The following is a 21,998-nucleotide window of genomic DNA, read 5'->3' on the forward strand; positions in this document are numbered from 1 at the left end:
ATAATTATTGTTATTTTGGAGTCGGTTTCGGCCTAAGTAGAGACATAAACGTAAGTATGTCTAATACATCTCAAATATAAAATGTCACCTATTTACTTCGGCCGACACCGACTGCGAAATAACAATAATTATACAATATAGACATGTTACAAGAAAGAAGAGAACTTTCTTTAGAGTTTAGAGGGTTTTTGAAAGAGAGAAGAAAGAAAGAAAGAAGTTTTCATGACATTATTTTGTTTCTTTTTAGTGTATTTTGTTTGAGATTGTTTTTTATGGTACTTTTGAATGCATTTTTTTTTTTGAAATTGTTTTTTTTATGTTACTTTTGAGTGAATTTTGTTTGAAATTGTTTTTTTACGTTACTTTTGAGTGCATTTTGTTTGAAATTGTTTTTTTTAAGTTACTTTTAAGCGCATTTTGTTTGAGATAGTTTTTTTTTGTTTTGAAGTCGGCTATTTTTTTATAGTATGTAGCTCATCCTTAACTAACCAAAACTGTTTGCATTTACTGTTAACTAAGTTTTTTGTGTGAGGCCAACCAACGTGGTTATATTCCCTCACTTGTTTCAAAGCAATATCTTTGTCCGTTTCTAATTTAATCTGTTGCAATTTGTCCCCGCTAACGTTACAGTTTTCGTACAATAAGTTAACATGTATGTCTATCTTGGTGTGCATATCATCATCGCTCGACGCAGACTCGTTCGGTGCACGCGACAGCGTGTCCGCTATGAACATTAAAAGTCCCGGCACGTAACAAATTTTTAATACGTATTTTTGTAATTGTTGTGTATGCGTTTGCACAGCGCATGTTTCTGAACTGGCGGCTACGCCCGCCGTCAATGTGACAACATTTTGAATAAAGAGTCTGCGCTAAGCAAGCAATCGTTTCATTACTCCAAATACGTAACAGTGGCGACGAGTGAGCGAAATACCCACTTTTGAAAAAAAAAAAAACCCAAAATGTTAGTAACACATTTTGGTGTTTTATCGTGCTTTGATCATAGTGAGCAAATGTGGAAGACGTATAAAAATCGCATAACGCAGTGGTTTATCGCGAACGACGTGAACCATTTAACCGATGCGACGGGAGTTAAACGACGAGCTATACTGCTTAGTGCGCTCTCCGAGGGGACATACAAGTTAGCAGCAGACCTAGCACTACCCAAAGAACTCAACGAGGTGCCCTACGAAGATATTCTAGGACTCCTAGATGCATCGAAGCGGGGCACAAAGCGGCCGCCTGTGAGGCGCCCTGTAAATGCACAGTGTGTGCCACCACAGGGCGCCCGCACACGCACGTGATGGGGGGCGACAAATGTGTACCCCCCACCGTGAAAGGAAAGATGCCCAAGCTGCGTCCTAGCCCGCCGCAGCCTAGCCCGCCGGCCGAGGAAGCTATGCAGGTGTCTTAATGCCCGGACACCTGCATAGCGAATTCCTGCAGACCAACGCCAACCACTGCGCCCGCGCACAGGACCTGCTCATGCAGGTTCTGGCGGAGTGGAGAATTGCCGTTGCGGTCGTGGCCGAACCCTACGTGATCCCCCCCCACTCCAACTGGGTTGGGGACACGGAGGGTCTGGTCGGCATAGTGGCGCCGCCGGCGGGCCGACAACGCCTCTCCCTCAGGGAGAGGGGTGCCGGCTACGTGGCGGCAAACTGGGGGGAAGTAGTTCTCATCGGAGTCTACTTCTCCCCAAACAGGAACCTCTCGCAGTTCGAGAGGTTCCTGGATGGCCTGGAACCGGTGGTGCAGAGGGCATCGCCGGCCCAGGTCATCGTGATGGGGGACCTCAACGCTAAGTGCGCGGAGTGGGGGTCCTCCATCACCGACGCAAAAGGGGCGCTTCTCCGGGACTGGGCTACAGTAATCGGCCTAGCCCCGGAGAACCAGGGCACCGCCTACACGTGCGTGCGCGGGCGGGGTGGCTCAGTGGTGGACGTAACGTTCGCCACCCCTGCCATCGGTGCACGCATAACGTGTTGGCGTGTCCTGGAGGAGGTGGAGACCCTGTCCGACCATTTGTATATCCGGTTCAGGGTCTCCAACGCGCCCTGCGGGCGTCAAACCCGGGCGGTGGGCGGAAGAGGCGTGGGAGGCTTTCCGAGGTGGCAGCTCTCACGCCTCGACACGGACCTAGCGGAAGAGGAGGCCGTGGTCCGCGCATGGTCGGCGGACCCCCATCAAGGATTGGGGGTCGAAGAAAGGGCCGTCGGGTTCCGCCGGGACCTGACGGCCATCTGCGACGCTGGGATGCCCCGGGCGCGACGCTTTGCGCCCAGGGAAGGCGTTACTGGCAGCACGCAGGACCTTGCGGTCCTGCGCGCTGCCAGTAACGCCGCACGGCGCGCCTTCACCCGGTGCCGAAGACGTCGGCATCGGGTTGATGGCGAACTGGAGCACCTTCAGGCTGAAGTGCGGGCAGCCAAGAAGGTGCTCACCGCCGCCATAGGGGCCGCCAAGGACGCTGCTTATGCGGAGTTCTTGGCGACCCTTGACGCGGACCCGTGGGGGCGCCCGTACCATATGGTACGAGCTAAACTGAAGAGGGCGCCCCCCACGGAGGATATGGAGCCGGCCGTCCTCAGCGCGGTGGTTGAGGGGCTGTTCCCTGACAGCCCCCCATTCGAACCATCGCGCATGGCACCGCCAGATGCGGAGGAGGAGGACACCGCCCTTGACGCTCCTCTGGTAACAGAGGAGGAAATGGATAGGGCGGTTGGCCGGCTCAGGGGCCGGAAGGCTCCGGGACCGGATGGGGTGCCCGGCAAGGTGCTCCCCATCGCCCTCAAACACCTCGGGGCCCGCCTCCGCTGCCTGTTCAGTGATTGTCTGGCAGCGGGGCGCTTCCCTGGGGTGTGGAAGGAGGGACGGCTGGTGCTCATAAGGAAGGAGGGTCGACCCGCACACTCTCCTTCCGGGCACCGGCCACTCGTGATGCTGGATGAGGTCGGGAAGCTGCTTGAAAGAGTGGTGGCTTCCCGCATCATCCAGCATCTGGAGAGGATCGGGCCGCAAATCTCCGAGAACCAATTCGGGTTCCGGTCGGGGCGATCGACCTTAGACGCCCTGACCGCCCTGAAGAGGTTCACGGAGGACGCGGCCCAGAGGGGGCAGGGGGCTATGGCGATATCTCTGGATATTGCCAACGCCTTCGGCTCCCTCCCCTTCGCAGTGATAGAGGAGGCACTCCGATTCCATGGAGTGCCCCTCTATCTCCGGAGGGTTGTAGGACACTACCTGCAGGGGCGGGTAGTGTCCTACATAACAAGGCGAGGAAGGGAGGAAAGGCGGATGGCCTCCGGTGTTCCCCAGGGGTCTGTTCTAGGACCCCTGCTATGGAACATCGGTTTTGACTGGGCCATCCGCGGAGAGGTGCTGCCCCGGATGGCGGTTATCTGCTATGCAGACGATACGATGATCGCCGTCCGGGACACCACCTGGAGGAGATTGAGGCGGAGGGCTGAGGCCGGAGCCTCCCTGGTGACCCGGAGAATCGAAGCGCTGGGCCTCCGGGTGGCGCTCTCCAAGACTGAGGCCCTATGTTTTAAAGGGCCGAGGTGGAGGGTGCCGTCGGGGGCAACACTCCGGGTCAACGGGGACGAGGTCGGGGTCAAGGCCAGTATAAAGTATCTGGGCCTTGTCCTCGACGGGGGGTGGCGTTTTGGGGAGCATTTCCGGTCGCTAACCCCCCGGCTCGTAGGCGCGGCAGCAGCCCTCTCGAGGCTCCTTCCGAACCTGAGGGGTCCGGGTGTACAAGCAAGGCAGCTGTACACCATGGTCGTCCGCAGCATGGCCCTGTACGGCGCGCCGATATGGGCAGAGGCCCTAAACGCGTCGAACAGGGCCCTCCTCCGCAGGCCGCAGCGCGTCATTGCAGGACGTGCCTGCAGGGCCTACCGCACGGTAGGCCACGCGGCGGCCTGCGTCCTGGCCGGTACTCCCCCATGGGAGATAGAAGCGGGAGTGCTGGCTGAGGCATACCGGGCGCGGGTTGAGCGAAGAACCCGGGGAGAATCTCTCGCCCCGGAGGAGCTCGCCCACGCCCGGGAGAGGAGAAAGCGGAGGACCATGGAGCTCTGGGTGGAAGGCCTAGCGGACGTCGAATATGGCGTCCGCACAGTAGAGGCCATCCGCCCACAGCTCCCGGAGTGGTGCGGAAGGGGCCACGGGTCCCTCACCTTCCGACTCACGCAGGTGCTGTCCGGACACGGTTGTTTCGGACAGTATCTGCGTCGGATCGGAAGGGAGGAGACGGCGTCGTGCCATGGGTGCGGCGACGACGAGGATACGGCGCAGCACACACTGGAAGTGTGCTGCGCCTGGACAGAAGAGCGCCGCACCCTGGTGGCGACGATAGGTGGGGACCTCTCACTTCCTGGCGTTATACGCGCCATGTTAGGAAGTGAGAGGTCCTGGGACGCCGTTGCCTCCTTCTGCGAAGAAGAATTGATTTCGCAGAAGGAGGCACAGGAGCGGGAGCGCGAGAGAGACCCTCTGGCGCCCCCGCTCCGACGCCGTAGAGTGGGGCGAAGGAGGCGGCAATTCGCCGCCGCCCTTCACCCCACAAATATGTGAGAGGAGCCCCCCCCCGTGGGCGACAACGCAGGCGGGGTCACGGAAGTAAGCTCACGCGTTCCCGTGGCCCCGCCATAATGCGTCGGAGGGCAGTCAGGTTTTAGTGGGTATTCCGGTCGCCTTCTGCGGCCGGCGAGTCCCACACTCCCTACGCCATTGCACAGCCCGGCGTAGGGGTGCTTAAATGCATTTCCTGACGTTAAAAAAAAAAAAAAAAAAAAAAAAAAAAAGGACTCCTAGATGCATATTTCACTCCGAAACGCGTCGGCTTCGGCGAGCGGTACAATTTTTACGCTGCAGTTCAGCAACCCGCGGAGTCGTTTATACAATGGGCGGCTCGTCTAAGGGGTCTCACGGCTAATTGTGGCTTCAGCAACTTAGAAGAAGTTCTCCGAGACCGCTTCATCATGGGGATGCTGCCGGGGCTCGAGAAAGAAGAAATCTTTGGCAAGGATCTGAGTGGCCTGACCCTGGCTAGAGTGGTGGAGCTGGCCGAGAACATACGATGCGCGCGAGCGGGAGCCGCCTGCGCAGCCGCTGCGACCAGCGTCGTCGTCGCCGCGCCTACAGAAGTATTGTGTAAAACAGGACAGCCGAACAAAAGTGAACTAAGCGTGAGTGAGAATAGGTCGGAAAAAGTACAATGTTCCGTGTGTGGATATTTTAACCACAGGTTGTCAGAGTGTCGTTTTGTTAATTATACGTGCAAAAAGTGTAAACAAACAGGGCACCTCCGACGTATGTGCAAGAAGGTGAACCTGGTGACGTCAGCCGTGACGAGGGGAACGGACGAGAACGATGACGATGGTGAGTTGTATCATATCCGTTCTTTTAGGGGTGAACCTATGGTGGAGTGCGTTAGGTTAAACGGGGTAACTTTAAAATTTGAAATTGACAGCGGGTCCGCTGTAACGGTCATCTCCGATATTACATGGAGACGGCATTTTCATAACGTGTCTTTATCTCCGTCAAATAAAAAGTTAATGGGGTACACAGGCGAAAGAATACATTGTTTAGGTGTTATGCGCGATTCAAAAATGTTATTCGGTGGGGTTAACCGCGCTATAGACGTATATGTAGTACGTGGTGGTGGCCCGGCACTTCTCGGCAGGGATTTTATCTCAAAATTTAATTTAGAACTAGCGCCGGTGAAATATTGTGATTCATCGCTTTCAATAGAACAGCTTCAGGCTCGTTTTTCCAAAACGTTCGCGGACACTTTAGGTTCTTTCAAGAAATATAAAATAACATTATTTTTGAAAGAAAATTCGAAGCCAATTTTCTTTAAGGCGCGACCTATTGCATTCGCTCTAAGGGAAAAAGTTACCGATGAGCTAAATAGGTTAGTCGATCTAGGTGTCCTAAAACCGGTCGACTATTCCGAGTATGCATCCCCTATAGTGCCAGTTTTAAAAAGGAATGGCTCCGTGAGAATATGCGCCGACTACTCGGTTAGTATCAACAAACAGTTAGTAGTCGAGCAATTTCCCCTACCGACGGTGCATGAGTTGTTTTCGAAGCTACACGGCGGCGAACAGTTTACAAAACTAGACTTGTCAAGCGCATATAATCAGCTGTGTCTCGATGAGGAGTCGCAGAAGTTGACGTGCATAAACACGCACCGGGGGCTGTATCAGTATACGCGACTCGTATTCGGTTTGTCCTCGGCCCCGGCGATATTCCAGCGCGCCATGGAAACCGTGTTGGCGGGTTTAGACGGGGTGTTGTGTCTCCTCGATGATATCTTAATTACAGGTAGTAATAGGGAGGAACACTTGACGCGACTTAGTAGCGTATTGCAGAGGCTCGAGGAAGCGGGGCTAACATTACAAAAAGAAAAGTGCGAATTTTTTAAAGACGAAATTAATTATTTAGGCTACGTGATAAATAAGAACGGTCTTAAAAAATCACCGGAAAAAATTAAAGCAATAATAGATGCACCTAGACCAAGTAATGTTAGTCAGTTACAATCATTTTTAGGGCTGGCTAATTACTATAGGAATTTTGTACCCGGTGCATCAATGATGTTAAGTCCATTGTACGAGCTACTGAAAAAGAATACTAAATGGAAGTGGACGAAGATTCACTCGGATGCCTTCTTAGCTATAAAGAAATGTCTAGCGTCGGATTCGGTTTTGGCTCATTTTAACCAAAAGGCCAAACTTATCTTAACGGTCGACGCGTCCCCCACCGGCCTCGGGGCAATATTGTCGCAAGTGGGGGACGACGGCGTCGAGAGACCTGCGGGGTTAGGCAGTAAAAAACTAAAAACGAAACGATCGATCGTTTCGTCTAAGCGATAGCGTCTCTCGTTTTTCCGTGTAAGGCTAGGCAGTAACAGACGACAGTCGCTTTCGTGCAGACGAAGGTGAATCGTCAAAAAAAATAAATTATTGTCTATACTTGACGATCAACATTGTGTCATTTGAATTTGACGTATAAAGGTCAAATATTCTCGCGGTAAAAATACAAAAGTTTAGTGAAGTGTTTGTGTTTCAATTTACGTTTTGTAAAATGAATTCTTAAAACGCAAGCAATGAGCAAATCGCCATAATGGTGGAATTTATGGAAAGGTACGTCAATAACGTATTTAAAATGGTAAACACCCCGCAGGGAAGAGTGAGGCGCCAGGAACTTTGCCAACTATTAAAGATGTTGCTGGGTAAGGCAGGTAGTGATCCTGACAAGTCTATGGAGCAATGGATCAAGGTTGGTTCTAATGTAATAATGATTGTAAACATAAAACAAGACATTCATTCTGAAGCATGTTTGTTATGCTGGCAGACACATCCTTTTTTATTTTACTTATTCTTTGCAAGTGCCCTTGCTATTGAATCATGTATTTAATAACAATAGTTTTGTAGTTTCCATTTTCCTAGCTACGAATATCACATTTCATCACCCAAACTTTATATTTTAGGACTACCAGTAGAGGAACAGTCAAATGAGGAGCCTCCAGTTGAGGAACCATCTATCCAAATACAAATTTTGGAGCAGATCACTGACAGTAATTTATTACAATCCTGTTATTTCATTTAGAAAACAGATATGCAAATCTATTCTTCAGTTGGTAACTGTATTAATAGAAAAATATTTATTTAGTACCTACCTCAATTTATTTGCCCATGTTTCTGTTTAATCATTTGGGTAAAATAAATTAACTAAAATCAATTGATACAATTTAATGTTTAGTTTTATCTTATTATATACAGTTTAAACATTAATATTTACTAACTTTATCATGATATTTCAGATGATGAACAAAATGATATATATGTTGCCTCCTCTTCAAGAGTATAGCTGCCCCATCATCAGTTCAAAGGAGAGGGAAATGGCATCCAGGACCCTCACTCACTGGCTTATTAATGTAATGCTTATGCTTTGAGATGCAGTCTCAAATGCAAAAACATGTAACATTTACATTGGTTTTGGTTGTAACTTGTGTAATTAATGTTTAAGTGAATATTGAAATAAAAAATAATTGTATATAAATAAAGTTTATTTTTAATTTGTAAAACATTCATCTTCATCATATTTCTTCTTAAAAATACACTTTTAGACATTATTGTGTGGGCTTCTTCAACCAAACTAAAAACTGCCAATAATTAGTCTATTCCTAACAGCCCGCCCCACAATCACATCCAGCCCGTTTTCAACAACAGTTGGTTGTGTAAGAGCAGTGGACAAAAGTACTTCTGCATCATCTGTAGGAGTTCCTCTTGAATCTATGAGCATGTTATGCTGATAATAAAGGATACACTGACCTAACAAATATCAAAATCTATATTTAACCAAATGCCCTTTCTATGCAGTTTCGGGCCTTGACATGCACTCTAGTGTATTTCTCTCCTCTAGATCCTGGTTCTGCATTCAGAATAGGTGTCATAAGGTAGATCCTTTGAGGGTAACCACTGTCACCTAAAATGTTATAAGTAATATTAAAGTTACAAATAATATTTAACATAGAACATCACCTGTTGAATATTTTTCTACTAAAAATGCAATTACCCAACAACCAAACTGACTTGCCAGATAGTTGCAGAGCCTCCATATGGCTTTGCAGTCTGCTACTTGCCCAGATATGACTGTTGTGACTTGCACCACCAAACTTGGCATTAACATTAGTGATTCTGAGATCACTGTCACATACCTAAAATATTTAATTGAGATTAATCTTTAATTATCTTATAATTATTATAATAAACATAAAAAGGTTCATACCATTTGGACATTAAGAGAATGAAAGCCTTTTCTGTTATAAAAACAAAGTACATCTGCAGCTGGACGAACTATGGCCACATGGGTGCAATCAATGGCACCAATTACACCAGGAAAATTAAACTTAGTATAAAATCTGTAAAATAATATTTGTAAGTAGTTGTATGTGCTCAAGGTAATAAAAATAAAATGACGGAAGTTATATATAGTAACCCCTACCCTTGCTTAATTTTAGTTCTTTGTGTGCTTGTTTGTGGGAATTGTATCCATTTATTTGAAATCTCATTCAGAGCTTTTGTCACCTCTCTGATACACCGACTTACACTTTTTTGATTCATATGTACCTCATTAGCAACACCTTTCTGATATGAACCCATGGCATAAAAGTTCAATGCTGTCAGCACCTAAAATATAATAATTGTGTCAGTATAAGACTCAAAGTGACTAAAGTTAACATTAATCATATTAAATACATAATCACCTTTTAACACACATATATTAAAAAAAACATATATCATAAGAAATCAATTTACCTTAAGTTCCAGTGAAGTTGTTTTCGAACCTTTTAAACTGGTATTGTGCCTGAGCTCGTCACACAACGAGTGGAACTCTTCCTTATTCAGCCTGTAATGAGCTCTAAACTGCCACTCCGGAATTTTTTGGAGTAACCGTTCGCGATTCTTTAATCTTTGTAGAAGCATACGCTGCCGAGACATCTTTTTAGCTTCGGCATCTGCAGCTTCTAACATCAAGGCGTTCCACATGCGAGACATATCTATAATATGCCAAATCATAAATTGTTTACTTTATTCAACTAACAAATCATTTATAACATAATACCAAATTGATTTCTCACCTTAGAAGTTTTATTTAATATTTAATAATAGTTTAAGATATTTAACTAAAGTTGATTCGGTTGACTTCGCGGCAAAACGAGACACCTTTGTCGATCGTCTCAAAAACGAACGATCGTGTCGCTTTTAAAACGATTGGAAATGTCATTTCGTGTAACTGCCTAAGAATTTCAAAGGAATTGGTCGAAAAACGATAGACGATAGACGACGCTTCGTCTTTCGTCTTTCGTGCGTGTTACTGCCTACGGTTTTAACGCGTGACGTCAGACGTCAGTCTCTCAACCAATCACAATCGAACGACAGTCGCTTTCGTTTCGTTTTTGTTTTTTACTGCCTAACCCCGCTGTCTCTTTTGCGTCGCGCACGCTAACGCCCGCTGAACATAGGTATTCACAAATACAAAAAAACTATCTCAAACAAAATGCGCTCAAAAGTAACTTAAAAAAAACAATTTCAAACAAAATGCACTCAAAAGTAACGTAAAAAAACAATTTCAAACAAAATGCACTCAAAAGTAACGTAAAAAAACAATTTCAAACAAAATTCACTCAAAAGTAACATAAAAAAACAATTTCAAACAAAATGCATTCAAAAGTACCATAAAAAACAATCTCAAACAAAATACACTGAAAAGAAACAAAATAATGTCATGAAAACTTCTTTCTTTCTTTCTTCTCTCTTTCAAAAACCCTCTAAACTCTAAAGAAAGTTCTCTTCTTTCTTGTAACATGTCTATATTGTATAATTATTGTTATTTCGCAGTCGGTGTCGGCCGAAGTAAATAGGTGACATTTTATATTTGAGATGTATTAGACATACTTACGTTTATGTCCCTACTTAGGCCGAAACCGACTCCAAAATAACAATAATTATACAATATAGACATGTTACAAGAAAGAAGAGAACTTTCTTTAGAGTTTAGAGGGTTTTTGAAAGAGAGAAGAAAGAAAGAAAGAAGTTTTCATGACATTATTTTGTTTCTTTTCAGTGTATTTTGTTTGAGATTGTTTTTTATGGTACTTTTGAATGCATTTTGTTTGAAATTGTTTTTTTATGTTACTTTTGAGTGAATTTTGTTTGAAATTGTTTTTTTACGTTACTTTTGAGTGCATTTTGTTTGAAATTGTTTTTTTACGTTACTTTTGAGTGCATTTTGTTTGAAATTGTTTTTTTTAAGTTACTTTTGAGCGCATTTTGTTTGAGATAGTTTTTTTTGTTTTGAAGTCGGCTATTTTTTTTTTCTTAAAATGTTTGTTTTATTTCTCAATTTTTAGTGAATTTGAAGTTTAATTACAAATTTCCTTAATACGTATAAGAACATAAATAAGACAAATAAAGAAAAGGACTTTCCTATTTAATATGTGTGTACTTCAATTCAAAAACTAATTTAGAATACACCAGATAACCACTTATCCTTTAAACAATGAAATAATTATCAAAATCGGTATACAAATTGAAAATTAACGAACTAATACATCGTAGCGTGCCTTTAATTTTGTCCAGCCGCGCGCCGCAGTAGCATTTTTCGAATGCGCGTAGTTTTTAATAATTTAATATCTTCCAAACTATTGATCAGAATTACATAGTTTAAAGGCTAATGTAATCTGCATTTAATACTCTAGCCATCAAACATATTTATTTGGATAAGGATTCATATCGAATATAATATAATAGCGCCGTAAGCTTACGACGCTGTTTTTCGTGTGCAATTTAATCGAAGTTTGTTCATAATAACATGGTTTTTGTGAGACATCCATAGATGATAGATATATGCCACCTGAGACTTTTATTTAGCAAATTTAAGGATCTATAATTACTCGATACATCATTTTAATGTAGGTCATATAGTTTGACCTACGTAAGCCCAGAAAGCAAATTTGTGCTATTCATTGTAACGCGATGTAGCATTTTTCGTTTCCGCGTAATTTTATTCTTACGATATCTCCTAAACTATTAGACAGAATGATATAGTTTCAATTGCAAATATAATCTACATTAAATTCTCTTGATAATGAACATATTTATTTACATAAGGGTTAATACTGAACTTGAATAATAGCGTCGGAAATAGGGCATGAATTTAATTAATGTTTCTAAAGAAAAAAATGGTTATTGTGAGAAAACTATAAAAGATAGATATATGCTATCGCGGACTTTTATTTAGCACATTTAAAGAGCTACAATTCGCCATACATCATTTTTATGTAGGTCCTATAGTTTAGCCTACGTAAGCGCTGAAAGCAAAAATGTCCCTAATTTCCGCAACAAATTTTGAAGCTATATTCAAAATCTACTAGTCTTCTAGTTATTTAAAAAAAAAAAACAAAAAAATGGGACCCACCTGCAAGCACTTCCTTTCGATTAAAATAATTTTTATCAAAATCGGACCACCAGGGGCCGAGTTTCGCGGTAACACACATAAAAAAAAAAAAAAAAAAATACAGTCGAATTGATAACCTCCTTCTTTTTGAAGTCGGCTAAAAAAGAGGCGACGGCGATCATATTCGGAGTGCGTCGGTTTCACCAATACTTGTATGGTCGAGCGGATCCTTTTGTCTTACGAACCGACCACAAACCGCTAATTACTATCTTTGGTCCGCATAAGGGTATCCCGGAAGTGTCGGCAAATAGGCTGCAACGTTATGCAATGTTTTTAAGCGCATATAACTATGTAATAGAATATGTTCGCAGCGCCGATAATACCGCAAATTATCTGTCGCGCGCGAGTCTGCCGGGGGCGGGGGAGCGCGGCGCGAGAACCACAGAGGCGGGGCGCGCGTCGTGCGCAGACGCCGCCGCGGCGCTGTGCGATAGGGCCGCATACGTCTGTTTCGTCGTGGACGGAACGTTGCCTATGACCGTCAGCGAATTACGTCACGAAACAGCTAAAGATGTTATTTTGTCCCGTGTCATGAATCATGTTTTAAACGGCTGGCCGAACAAAGTAGTCGATTTAAAGTTGAAGCCGTATTTTTTGTGTCGAAATCAATTATCGGTAGAAAACGGCTGCTTAATGAGAGGGCACAAGGTTATTATTCCAAGCTCACTACGTAAAAGAGTAATGGACGAATTACATACGTCCCATTTAGGTGTAGTAAAAACCAAGGCCGATGCGAGGTCGAGATTTTGGTTCCCGGGCGTCGATGAAGCGATTGAAAACTTTATCGGGTCGTGCGAGGTGTGCACCCGGCTGAGGCCGTCACCGCCGCGGGCGAAGCTGGTGCCGTGGAGGTTCCCTCCTCAGCCATTTTACAGTGTGCACATCGACTTTTTAGGACCCTTGAACGGTCTTACGTATTTGGTCGTCGTAGACTCGTACACCAAATGGGTCGAGGTATACGACATGAATGCGAACACAACGTCGTGTGCAGTAGTTGAGCGGTTGTACGAGTACATTGCGCGTTATGGGTTACCGAAAACGATAGTGAGCGACAACGGGCCCTCCTTTGCCTCGCAAGAATTTTCAAGGTTTTGCGCAGGCAATGGGATCAGTCATCTTACTACACCGGCGTACCATCCGGCTAGCAACGGCCAGGCAGAAAGTTCGGTAAAGGTTGTAAAAAAGGGTATTAGAAGCAGCATCATGTCTAGTCGTACAGCGAAGGAATGTAAGTTACGTCTCCTAAAGTTCTTGTTCGATTATCGGAACTCGATTCATTCCACCACAGGTTTCTCCCCGGCTGAACTTGTATACGGATGTAAACTCAGGTCGCGGTTGGATTTAATTAATTCCAAAGAGCCGTCGTCCTCGTTCGGCGCCCTTGCCGATGTTGTGCATGATAGGCAGCAGGCACAGATCGTAGCCCATGGTGGGAAAAATAAAATTTCCTTTTCCCCAGGTGAACAGGTATTTTATAAAAAGTTTAGTGGTAATAATAAATTCACCTGGCATAAAGGTACGGTGTTACGGCGACTGGGAAAAGTGTTATATGTTATACAGGATAATGCTACTTTAGTTACCACTAAAAACACAAAAATCAATTGTGGTTATGCAAAGCCGACGTTACTGCTACTAATGTAAACTCGCGGGATGTTGACGATGACGATGATGAAATAGTAGTGAGTATCCCAACATCGCCAACATCCTCCGGACATCCAGGAGTCGCACAGGGCATTAGTGATGGAGAACAGCCTGAGGGGGAAGGTGAGGAGGCGTGCTCGCCGCCGCACACACCGCTTATCAACCATCCTAATGTCACAGTAGCTAGGGGTGTTAGGCGCCCTGCGCAGTCCGAAGAGGATGATTGTTTAGGCTAGCTTAGAAATTAAATTTGTTATATGTGTCATAAGCTCTGCATGTCAGTATTGTGTAATTGTATTGTTATTTTCTTGTTAATTTGTTGTTGTTTATTGTTTATTCTTTATTTTGATTTTTAATTATTTATAAGGTCACATCTAAAGGGGGAGGGATGTTGTGTATGCGTTTGCACAGCGCATGTTTCTGAACTGGCGGCTACGCCCGCCGTCAATGTGACAACATTTTGAATAAAGAGTCTGCGCTAAGCAAGCAATCGTTTCATTACTCCAAATACGTAACAGTAATCTCAATAGCATCCTTTGCAACCTAACGGGAGTTTCGTTGAGCGGCTTTTTAAAGATAGATTCAAGCGGTTTATGATCACTCTCAACTGTGACTAGTCTGTGACCATAAATGTATTGGTGAAATTTTGTACAGCCATAAACGATAGCTAACATTTCTTTCTCGATTTGCGCCCAGCGCGACTCGGGCGCAGTGAGCTATATGTTCTAAAAGTTGACGTTCATTTTTCTGTAGTACATAACATATGTTGCAATGCAACTTAATATGCCTATCGAAGAATGTTTGTGTTTTGTACTTTTTAGAACAATGAGCACATTCTTAATTTCCGCTTACATGTTTAAATCTATAATGAATATTGAAAGCATTAAGATTTTTGAATATCTTCTTGCATTCCCTGCATTTGTGTTGTTTTCTCCTATTTTTTCTTGTCTTAACATTTCTTTTTTTTGGAGTAGAAGACTTTTCAGGGTTCTTGTATATTCTTGGTTTAATCCGCTTTTTCTTCACAGGATCAATTACCAATAAATTATTGGCATCATTTTGGGTTCGACCTTCTTTTATCACACTTTCAACATTCATTGCATCAATTTTCAGCTCACCAACCAGGGGGTGAAACTTCAATACAAAAGTATGAACAAAAATTAATGTATGGAAAGCAGGGCAAATTAGTAATTGTTACTTAGTTTGAGATAGATGGAGACAGTTAGGCCAGTGACAACGAAAGTATTGCCATAATTTAAAAAAATCAAAGAAATGGTAGATTAAATCACCGTTGTTACTGATAAATAAATACGATTATTATGAAAAATAATTTCTTGAAAATGCTGTAATTAAACAGGTATAAAACAGGTATGAATATATAAAAAAAAACAAGTTATAGTATAAGTAATTTAGTTAGTAAGTTTAGTATAATAATAATAATAATAATTCATTTATTGCAAACTGTATTACATTGTTATAAAGTTACAAACATTTATAAACAGCTACAACACAGTTAGATACCCCTTCGGGCGTGCAATATGATGATAATGATGAGGTATATTTTCGTGTAATAGAATGAAGTAAAGAAACAAAAACAGAACAAATACAACAAGAGCAAGAACTTGGGAACGTCTATCAACAATAATAATAATATAGTTAATAAGTGTAAAACACAGTCGCCTTTTTTTTTGATAAGTGAATTGCAATGTTAACAAGAATTTGCTTGCGGGTCGGTCAAGTCCGTATCTATTGCCACTATTTAGTTTTTTTATAGTTAAAAAAAATCGTGCATCGAGTAGAAGGCTTGATCTAACAACCAGTTTTTAGATTTATTTTAAAAACTTTACCGTTCATAGATTTTATTTTAATTGGCAAATGGTTAAAAACTCTTATAGCAGTGACATATGCACTTTTGTAATATATTTGACTTTTTATGTTAGGTAATTTAAGTTCATGTTGGTGAAAAGGACGTAAGTTACGGCTCTCAGCAGATTTAGGTTGAAAATAATGATGATTACTTTTTGTGAACAGACATAACTCCAAAATATAAATGCAAGTCAGCGTTAAAATTCTTTTTTCTTTAAATATACTTCTTAGGCTTTCTCGATTTTCCATACTATATATTATGCGAATACATTGCTTTTGAAGTACAAATGTTTCTTGAATATTAGTTGCATTGCCCCAAAAAACTATGCCGTATAAAAGCAAAGGATACACGTAACCAAAATACGCATTCTTTGTTACACATACTTGTGTTGATCTCGATAGTAACGAGAGTACATAACAGTAGCTAGATATTTTCTTATTAATTTTGTCTACATGTAGTTTCCAACTTAAATGTGGGTCAATTTTTATGCCAAGAAAATTTACGTTGTCTACTTCTTCTACTTTAATATTATCACATGTTATGTTTAAGTTAAGTGGAGAAGTTTTATAATTTCTTAAATGTAGTATTTTAGTTTTAGATAAATTTACCGAAAGATTAATAGACTTGAGAGACGTTATCATTAATTTTAAGGATTTATTAATTTCATTTTCAAAATCTACTTTATTTAAATTTTTACCTGAGAAAAAGACAGTAGCATCATCTGCGAACATTACACACAGATGTTTGGTGACGTTAAACAGATCATTGACATAGATCAAAAAGAGAGCAGGACCTAATATGCTACCTTGTGGTACACCGAGATTTACTTTTTTAAGCTTAGATTGAACAGTTTCAATGCTTTTTGTAGTTTTATTGTAAGTTGTTAAAATAGTTGCTTGATAGCGATCCTCTAAATAAGTCTGAAACAGTTTAAGGGCGATTCCGCGAATTCCCAAATTTTCTAGTTTCATCAGTAATATTTTATGAATTACGCAATCAAATGCCTTAGACATATCCAAGAATAATGCTACGCTTGAGTTTTTATCGTTCATGTTTTTCCAAATGTCATTCATAATTTTAAATATAGCTCCTGATGTATTTTTACCCTTTTGAAATCCGTATTGATTAGTATTTAAAATGTTATTTATTGCGAGAAAGTTCATTAGCTGATTACATATCACCTTCTCAAATATTTTTGAGAAGCCTGGTAAAAGTGCTATAGGTCTATAGTTGTTCAAGTCTTGTTTCGATCCCTTTTTGTATATGGGTTTGATGAGCGCAGTTTTGAGACAACTGGAAAATGTTCCTGTTTCTAGCATCAAGTTGACTATAAAAGTAATAGGTTCAGAAATAAAAGATATACTTTGTTTAATTAGATACATGGGAATATGATCGTATCCATAACTGTTTTTAGGCTTTAAGGTTTAGGCTTAAGGCTTTAATTTAAGAATACTACTTATATCATGAGTGGTTACTGGTGACAAGAACATACTTTTATAGTTAGATACTTTGTCATTAATTTGAAATGAATTTGGATTTACGCTTTTTTGATTTTGCGTAATAAACGTATTGTTAAAAATTTCAGCTACATCCGTTGCATCTCTGTAGATTTGATTTTTATAATGAATGCTTGGTACGGAGGTGTCAATAAGGTTATTTTTATTCTTTATCAAGTCCTAAGTTGCTTTTATTTTATTAACACTTGATTCTATATAATTTATACTGCTTAATTTCTTTGATTGTATAATAACTTTTTTTAATGTTTTTTTTGTAAGTTTTGTACCTATTTGATTTAGTAAATAATTTATTTTTAAGTGTATATCGATATAACCTTCTCTTATTCCTAATGGAAATTTTAATTCCTTTCGTTAAGCAGCTCATTTTCTTTTTTTGGGAAATTTTAATTTTTTCTATGGGGAAACATAACATAAAGATTAAATTATAAATATCAAAGAATGTTTTGTAAGCTGAATTTACATCAGTCTTTTCATATACGTCACTAAAATTTATTTGAGCTAGATAGTTGAGAAAAATTGGTAAATTTGTTTTGATGTTTCTTTTATAGATATAACACGTTTTATTTCTAAAATTAATGTTGCACGGTATTTTAATGATTTGAGCAGTGTGATCAGATAAACCCAGATTTAGAACTTGGGATTTGTATTTGTTCAAATTTGTAATGATATTGTCTATACATGTTGCAGAATAAACTGTAATCCTAGTTGCTTCTTGTATAGTAAAATGTAGGTTATATTTTAGTAATGTATTAGTGAAAATATTTGTTCTAGCGTTTTTTTCCAAGATATTGATATTAAAATCACCCGCTATAACTATTTTATTTTTAACACTGCGTAATCGTATTGTTAGCTTTGAGAGTAAAGTATCCATTTTTTCAATAAACATGTTAAAATCACTATCTGGAGTTCTGTATACGCATATTATAACAAGGTTGATTTCAGTTAGTATTATACCACATATTTCAAAATGGACATCGACTGACAAGTCACAAAGATAATCTAACTTCTTTTTTTTTTTTTTTTTTATAAGAGAAGGGGGCAAACGATCAGCGGGAACACCAAGGTGTTCATCGACGCCCATGGACATCTGCAATACCAGAGGAATCGCAGATGCGTTGCCGGCCTTTGAGAAGATGATACGCTCGCTTCTTGAAGGACCCTAAGTCGTAGCGGTTTGGAAATACCGCCGAGGACAGACCATTCCACAACACGGCGGTACGCGGTAGAAAGCTACGCGAAAACCGCACGGTTGTGGATTGCCAGCCATCGAGGTGGTGTGGATGGAACTTGGCGGTCTGTCGGGTCGTCCGATGACGGAACTCGGCGGCAGGAATTGTTCCAAACAACTCTTCTGAACACTCCCCGTGGTAAATACGGTAGAAAATGCAGAGGGAACTAACGTCCCTCCGCAACGCCAGAGTGTCGAGCCGATCAGTAAGAACTCGGTCGTTGACGATTCGAACCGCTCTCCGTTGTATGCGGTCAAATGGAAGAAGCTGGTACTGGGGTGCTCCCGCCCAGAGATGCGATCAGTATTCCATGTGGGGCCGAACTTGCGCCTTATAGAGCTGAAGGCGATGGCCCGGTAGGAAATACTGCTTCGCTCTACCGAGCACACCCAGTTTTTTGGAGGCCAGCTTGGCCTTGTCTTCCAAATGACCGCGAAACTGAACGTCGTTCGATATGTCAACGCCGAGAATACTGATACTGGCTGAGGCAACCAGGGGAGTGCCCTCGAAACGAAGATCCACGACAAAGGGTTGTTTTTTAGCGGTAATGGCGCATACTTGTGTCTTTTTGGGATTGAAATCAACGAGATTTCGTCGACCCCAATCCGAAACTTCACCCAGTAGGGTCTCCAGTTCAGACACAAGTTTGGTCCGGTTCTCATCGGCAGTAGCCCGAGAAACGTTAGCGCGGGCCGTGTACAATGCATCACCCGTGCTATCGTCTGCATAACAATGGATGTTGCTAATTTGCAGCATGTCATTGATATGCAGAAGAAACAGGGTGGGCGACAGTACACAGCCCTGTGGGACACCAGCATTAATTGGTTTGGGGTCCGAGCATGCACCGTCGACAACGACCTTGATGCTTCGACCCTCCAAAAAGCGGTAGAAGTTTAAGTAAGAAGAAAGTTTCACTAAGACATATTATATCTAACTTAGTGTCTAATGAAAGTGCTTCTAAGTCACATAATTTACTTTTTAAGCTTTGTATATTCGCATGAAAGATACTTAATACATTTTCACTATCGAAAAAACTGGTTGTCAGAATTATTTTTAGTAAGATCTTTACTTATTTTTTTGAAATGAAAAGGAATAGTTCCCTTTTTAGGCGAAGATACGTTGTTCTCGACACAATCAGAATTTTTTAATATTTTTCCCATTGAATCTACTGCTACATTACGTTTTACATTACAGTTCATTTTAGCAAAATAATACGGAATTGTACCTGGCTTGTAAAAATGCTTTTTATTTAGACCCATTCGTAGCAATTTTCGACGCAAGAAGTATTTGTTATATAGTCTTTAGTATCTATTTAATTGTTTAAGGCATAAAGTATATTTTGTTTAATATTTACATTATCTTGATCGGGGACATTAATAAACGAACAATTTTCGCAACAAACACTTAAAGAATTCAACAAATTATTTAATTTACGCTCATTTATAGAACGACTAGAAATAATTTTTGTTATGATTATGTTTTGCTCCATATGTAGTTTCAAAAATGTATATAGTTCCGCGAATACTTTATAGGGGTTAGTATCAGAACTACCCAAAGAGAGAATTATCCAATCATTTTTATTCAATTCTTTAAGTGGTTTTCTTAAAATAATATCTGATGGTGTATCCGGATACGTAAAGGCTGTTATGTCGTAGTTACATGGGTTCTTATAGTTAGATCTTAATTTAATCAAAGCTGCAGCAGTTCCCGAAGCTTGTTGATCACCTAGAATGTATATCTTATTTTTCTTCTCCAGGTCTTCTTGGCCATCCAGATTTGGGTCTTTAAATGCCGGTCGATTTCTGTCTACCCCATCCGTTCTCAATTTAGAAGCGGTATTACTTTCAGTAATATTTCCCTTGTCCTTGGCGTTCAAGTTATTTTGATCATGGTGAATTGGCTCAGTTTGTAAGTGATTAGCGGACACCTGTTTAGTAGGTTCATTGTTGGTTGTTTCATAATTAGGGCTGTCTTTCGAACTATTGGAATGATCAAATTGTTTCGTGAAGAAAGTGACTTTATACACAGCTTTTTTTAATTTGGTGTTTTCTAAGTTAAGTTGGATAATTTTATTTTCGGCACTGACAAGTTGTTGACGAAGTTGATCTATTTCGTACTTTAAGTCCGTTATTTGAGAATTTTCTACCAATGAAGTGTCGATGGAGCTCTTTGGAGAGTCATCAGTTGATGGATTACTGTCACTTTCAGATCTGCTAAGTCTTATTAAAGACAATTTGTTTTTGTGAGATTTATTTCTCAATGTTATATTTTCATTTTCATTGCACGTATTTGAAATTTGTGCTGTTTTAGAAGACGGATTTTGCACATTGGATTGTTCTGGAGAAGAAGTAATTAACAATGTCTTCTTGACTTTTTAGCCGACTTCAAAAAGAAGGAGGTTATCAATTCGACTGTATTTTTTTTTTTTATGTGTGTTACCGCGAAACTCCGCCCCTGGTGGTCCGATTTTGATGAAAAATATTTTAATCGAAAGGAAATGCTTGCAGGTGGGTCCCATTTTTTTGTTTTTTTTTTTAAATAACTAGAAGACTAGTAGATTTTGAATATAGCTTCAAAATTTGTTGCGAAAATTAGGGACATTTTTGCTTTCAGCGCTTACGTAGGCTAAACTATAGGACCTACATAAAAATGATGTATGGCGAATTGTAGCTCTTTAAATGTGCTAAATAAAAGTCAGCGATAGCATATATCTATCTTTTATAGTTTTCTCACAATAACCATTTTTTTCTTCAGAAACATCAATTAAATTCATGCCCTATTTCCGACGCTATTATTCGAGTTCAGTATTAACCCTTATGTAAATAAACATGTTCATTATCAAGAGAATTTAATGTAGATTATATTTGCAATTGAAACTATATCATTCTGTCTAATAGTTTAGGAGATATCGTAAGAATAAAATTACGCGGAAACGAAAAATGCTACACGAAAAGCACAAATTTGCTTTCTGGGCTTACGTAGGTCAAACTATATGACTTACATAAAAATGATGTATGGAGTAATTATAGATCCTTAAATTTGCTAAATAACAGTCTTCGGTAGCATATATCTATCATCTATGGATGTCTCACAAAAACCATGTTATTGTGAACAAACTTCGATTAAAATGCACACGAAAAACAGCGTCGTAAGCTTACGGCGCTATTATATTATATTCGATATGAATCCTTATCCAAATAAATATGTTTGATGGCTAGAGTATTAAATGCAGATTACATTAGCCTTTAAACTATGTAATTCTGATCAATAGTTTGGGAGATATTAAATAATTAAAAACTACGCGCATTCGAAAAATGCTAGTGCGGCGCGCGGCTGGACAAAATTAAAGGCACGCTACGATGTATTAGTTCGTTAATTTTCAATTTGTATACCGATTTTGATAATTATTTCATTGTTTAAAGGATAAGTGGTTATCTGCTGCATTCTAAATTAGTTTTTGAATTGAAGTACACACATATCAAATAGGAAAGTCCTTTTCTTTATTTGTCTTATTTATGTCTTTATATGTATTAAGGAAATTTGTAATTGAACTTCAAATTCACTAAAAATTGTGAAATAAAACAAAAATTTTAAGAAAAAAAAATAGCCGACTTCAAAAAAAAAAAACAATCTCAAACAAAATGCACTCAAAAGTAACTTAAAAAAACCAATTTCAAACAAAATGCACTCAAAAGTAACCTAAAAAAACGAATT

General features: G+C 40.8%; 1 protein-coding gene, 1 long non-coding RNA gene and 1 pseudogene across 4 annotated transcripts; 1 reads left to right on the top strand and 2 right to left on the bottom strand.

The window, feature by feature from the left end:
• The first annotated feature begins 6,975 nt into the window (after nt 1–6,975).
• LOC123723295 lies at nt 6,976–8,078 on the top strand. The gene is made up of 3 exons (XR_006756711.1): nt 6,976–7,287; nt 7,499–7,585; nt 7,832–8,078. It is a non-coding gene; the product is annotated as an uncharacterized LOC123723295 (long non-coding RNA).
• Nucleotides 8,079–8,082: 4 nt separating this feature from the next.
• On the bottom strand, nt 8,083–9,798 carry LOC123723290 (putative nuclease HARBI1). 3 transcript variants are annotated; one of them, XM_045685870.1, is made up of 6 exons: nt 9,653–9,798; nt 9,330–9,571; nt 9,016–9,200; nt 8,800–8,932; nt 8,587–8,728; nt 8,084–8,496 (listed from the first exon to the last, which is right to left on the bottom strand). In XM_045685870.1, the coding sequence occupies exons 2-6, from the start codon at nt 9,567–9,569 to the stop codon at nt 8,366–8,368; spliced, it is 831 nt and encodes a 276-aa protein (XP_045541826.1). In that variant the 5' UTR covers nt 9,570–9,571; nt 9,653–9,798; the 3' UTR covers nt 8,084–8,365. The 3 variants fall into 3 exon arrangements, with proteins under 3 accessions (XP_045541825.1, XP_045541826.1, XP_045541827.1); XM_045685869.1 differs by having other exon boundaries at nt 8,083–8,496; nt 9,330–9,798; XM_045685871.1 differs by having other exon boundaries at nt 8,608–8,728; nt 9,330–9,798.
• An 8,324-nt stretch (nt 9,799–18,122) lies between these two features.
• LOC123722858 lies at nt 18,123–18,836 on the bottom strand (annotated as a pseudogene).
• Between the last annotated feature and the right edge of the window lie 3,162 nt (nt 18,837–21,998).

The sequence above is a fragment of the Papilio machaon genome, chromosome W (assembly GCF_912999745.1).
Source record: "Papilio machaon chromosome W, ilPapMach1.1, whole genome shotgun sequence".
Classification (NCBI taxonomy): domain Eukaryota; kingdom Metazoa; phylum Arthropoda; class Insecta; order Lepidoptera; family Papilionidae; genus Papilio; species Papilio machaon.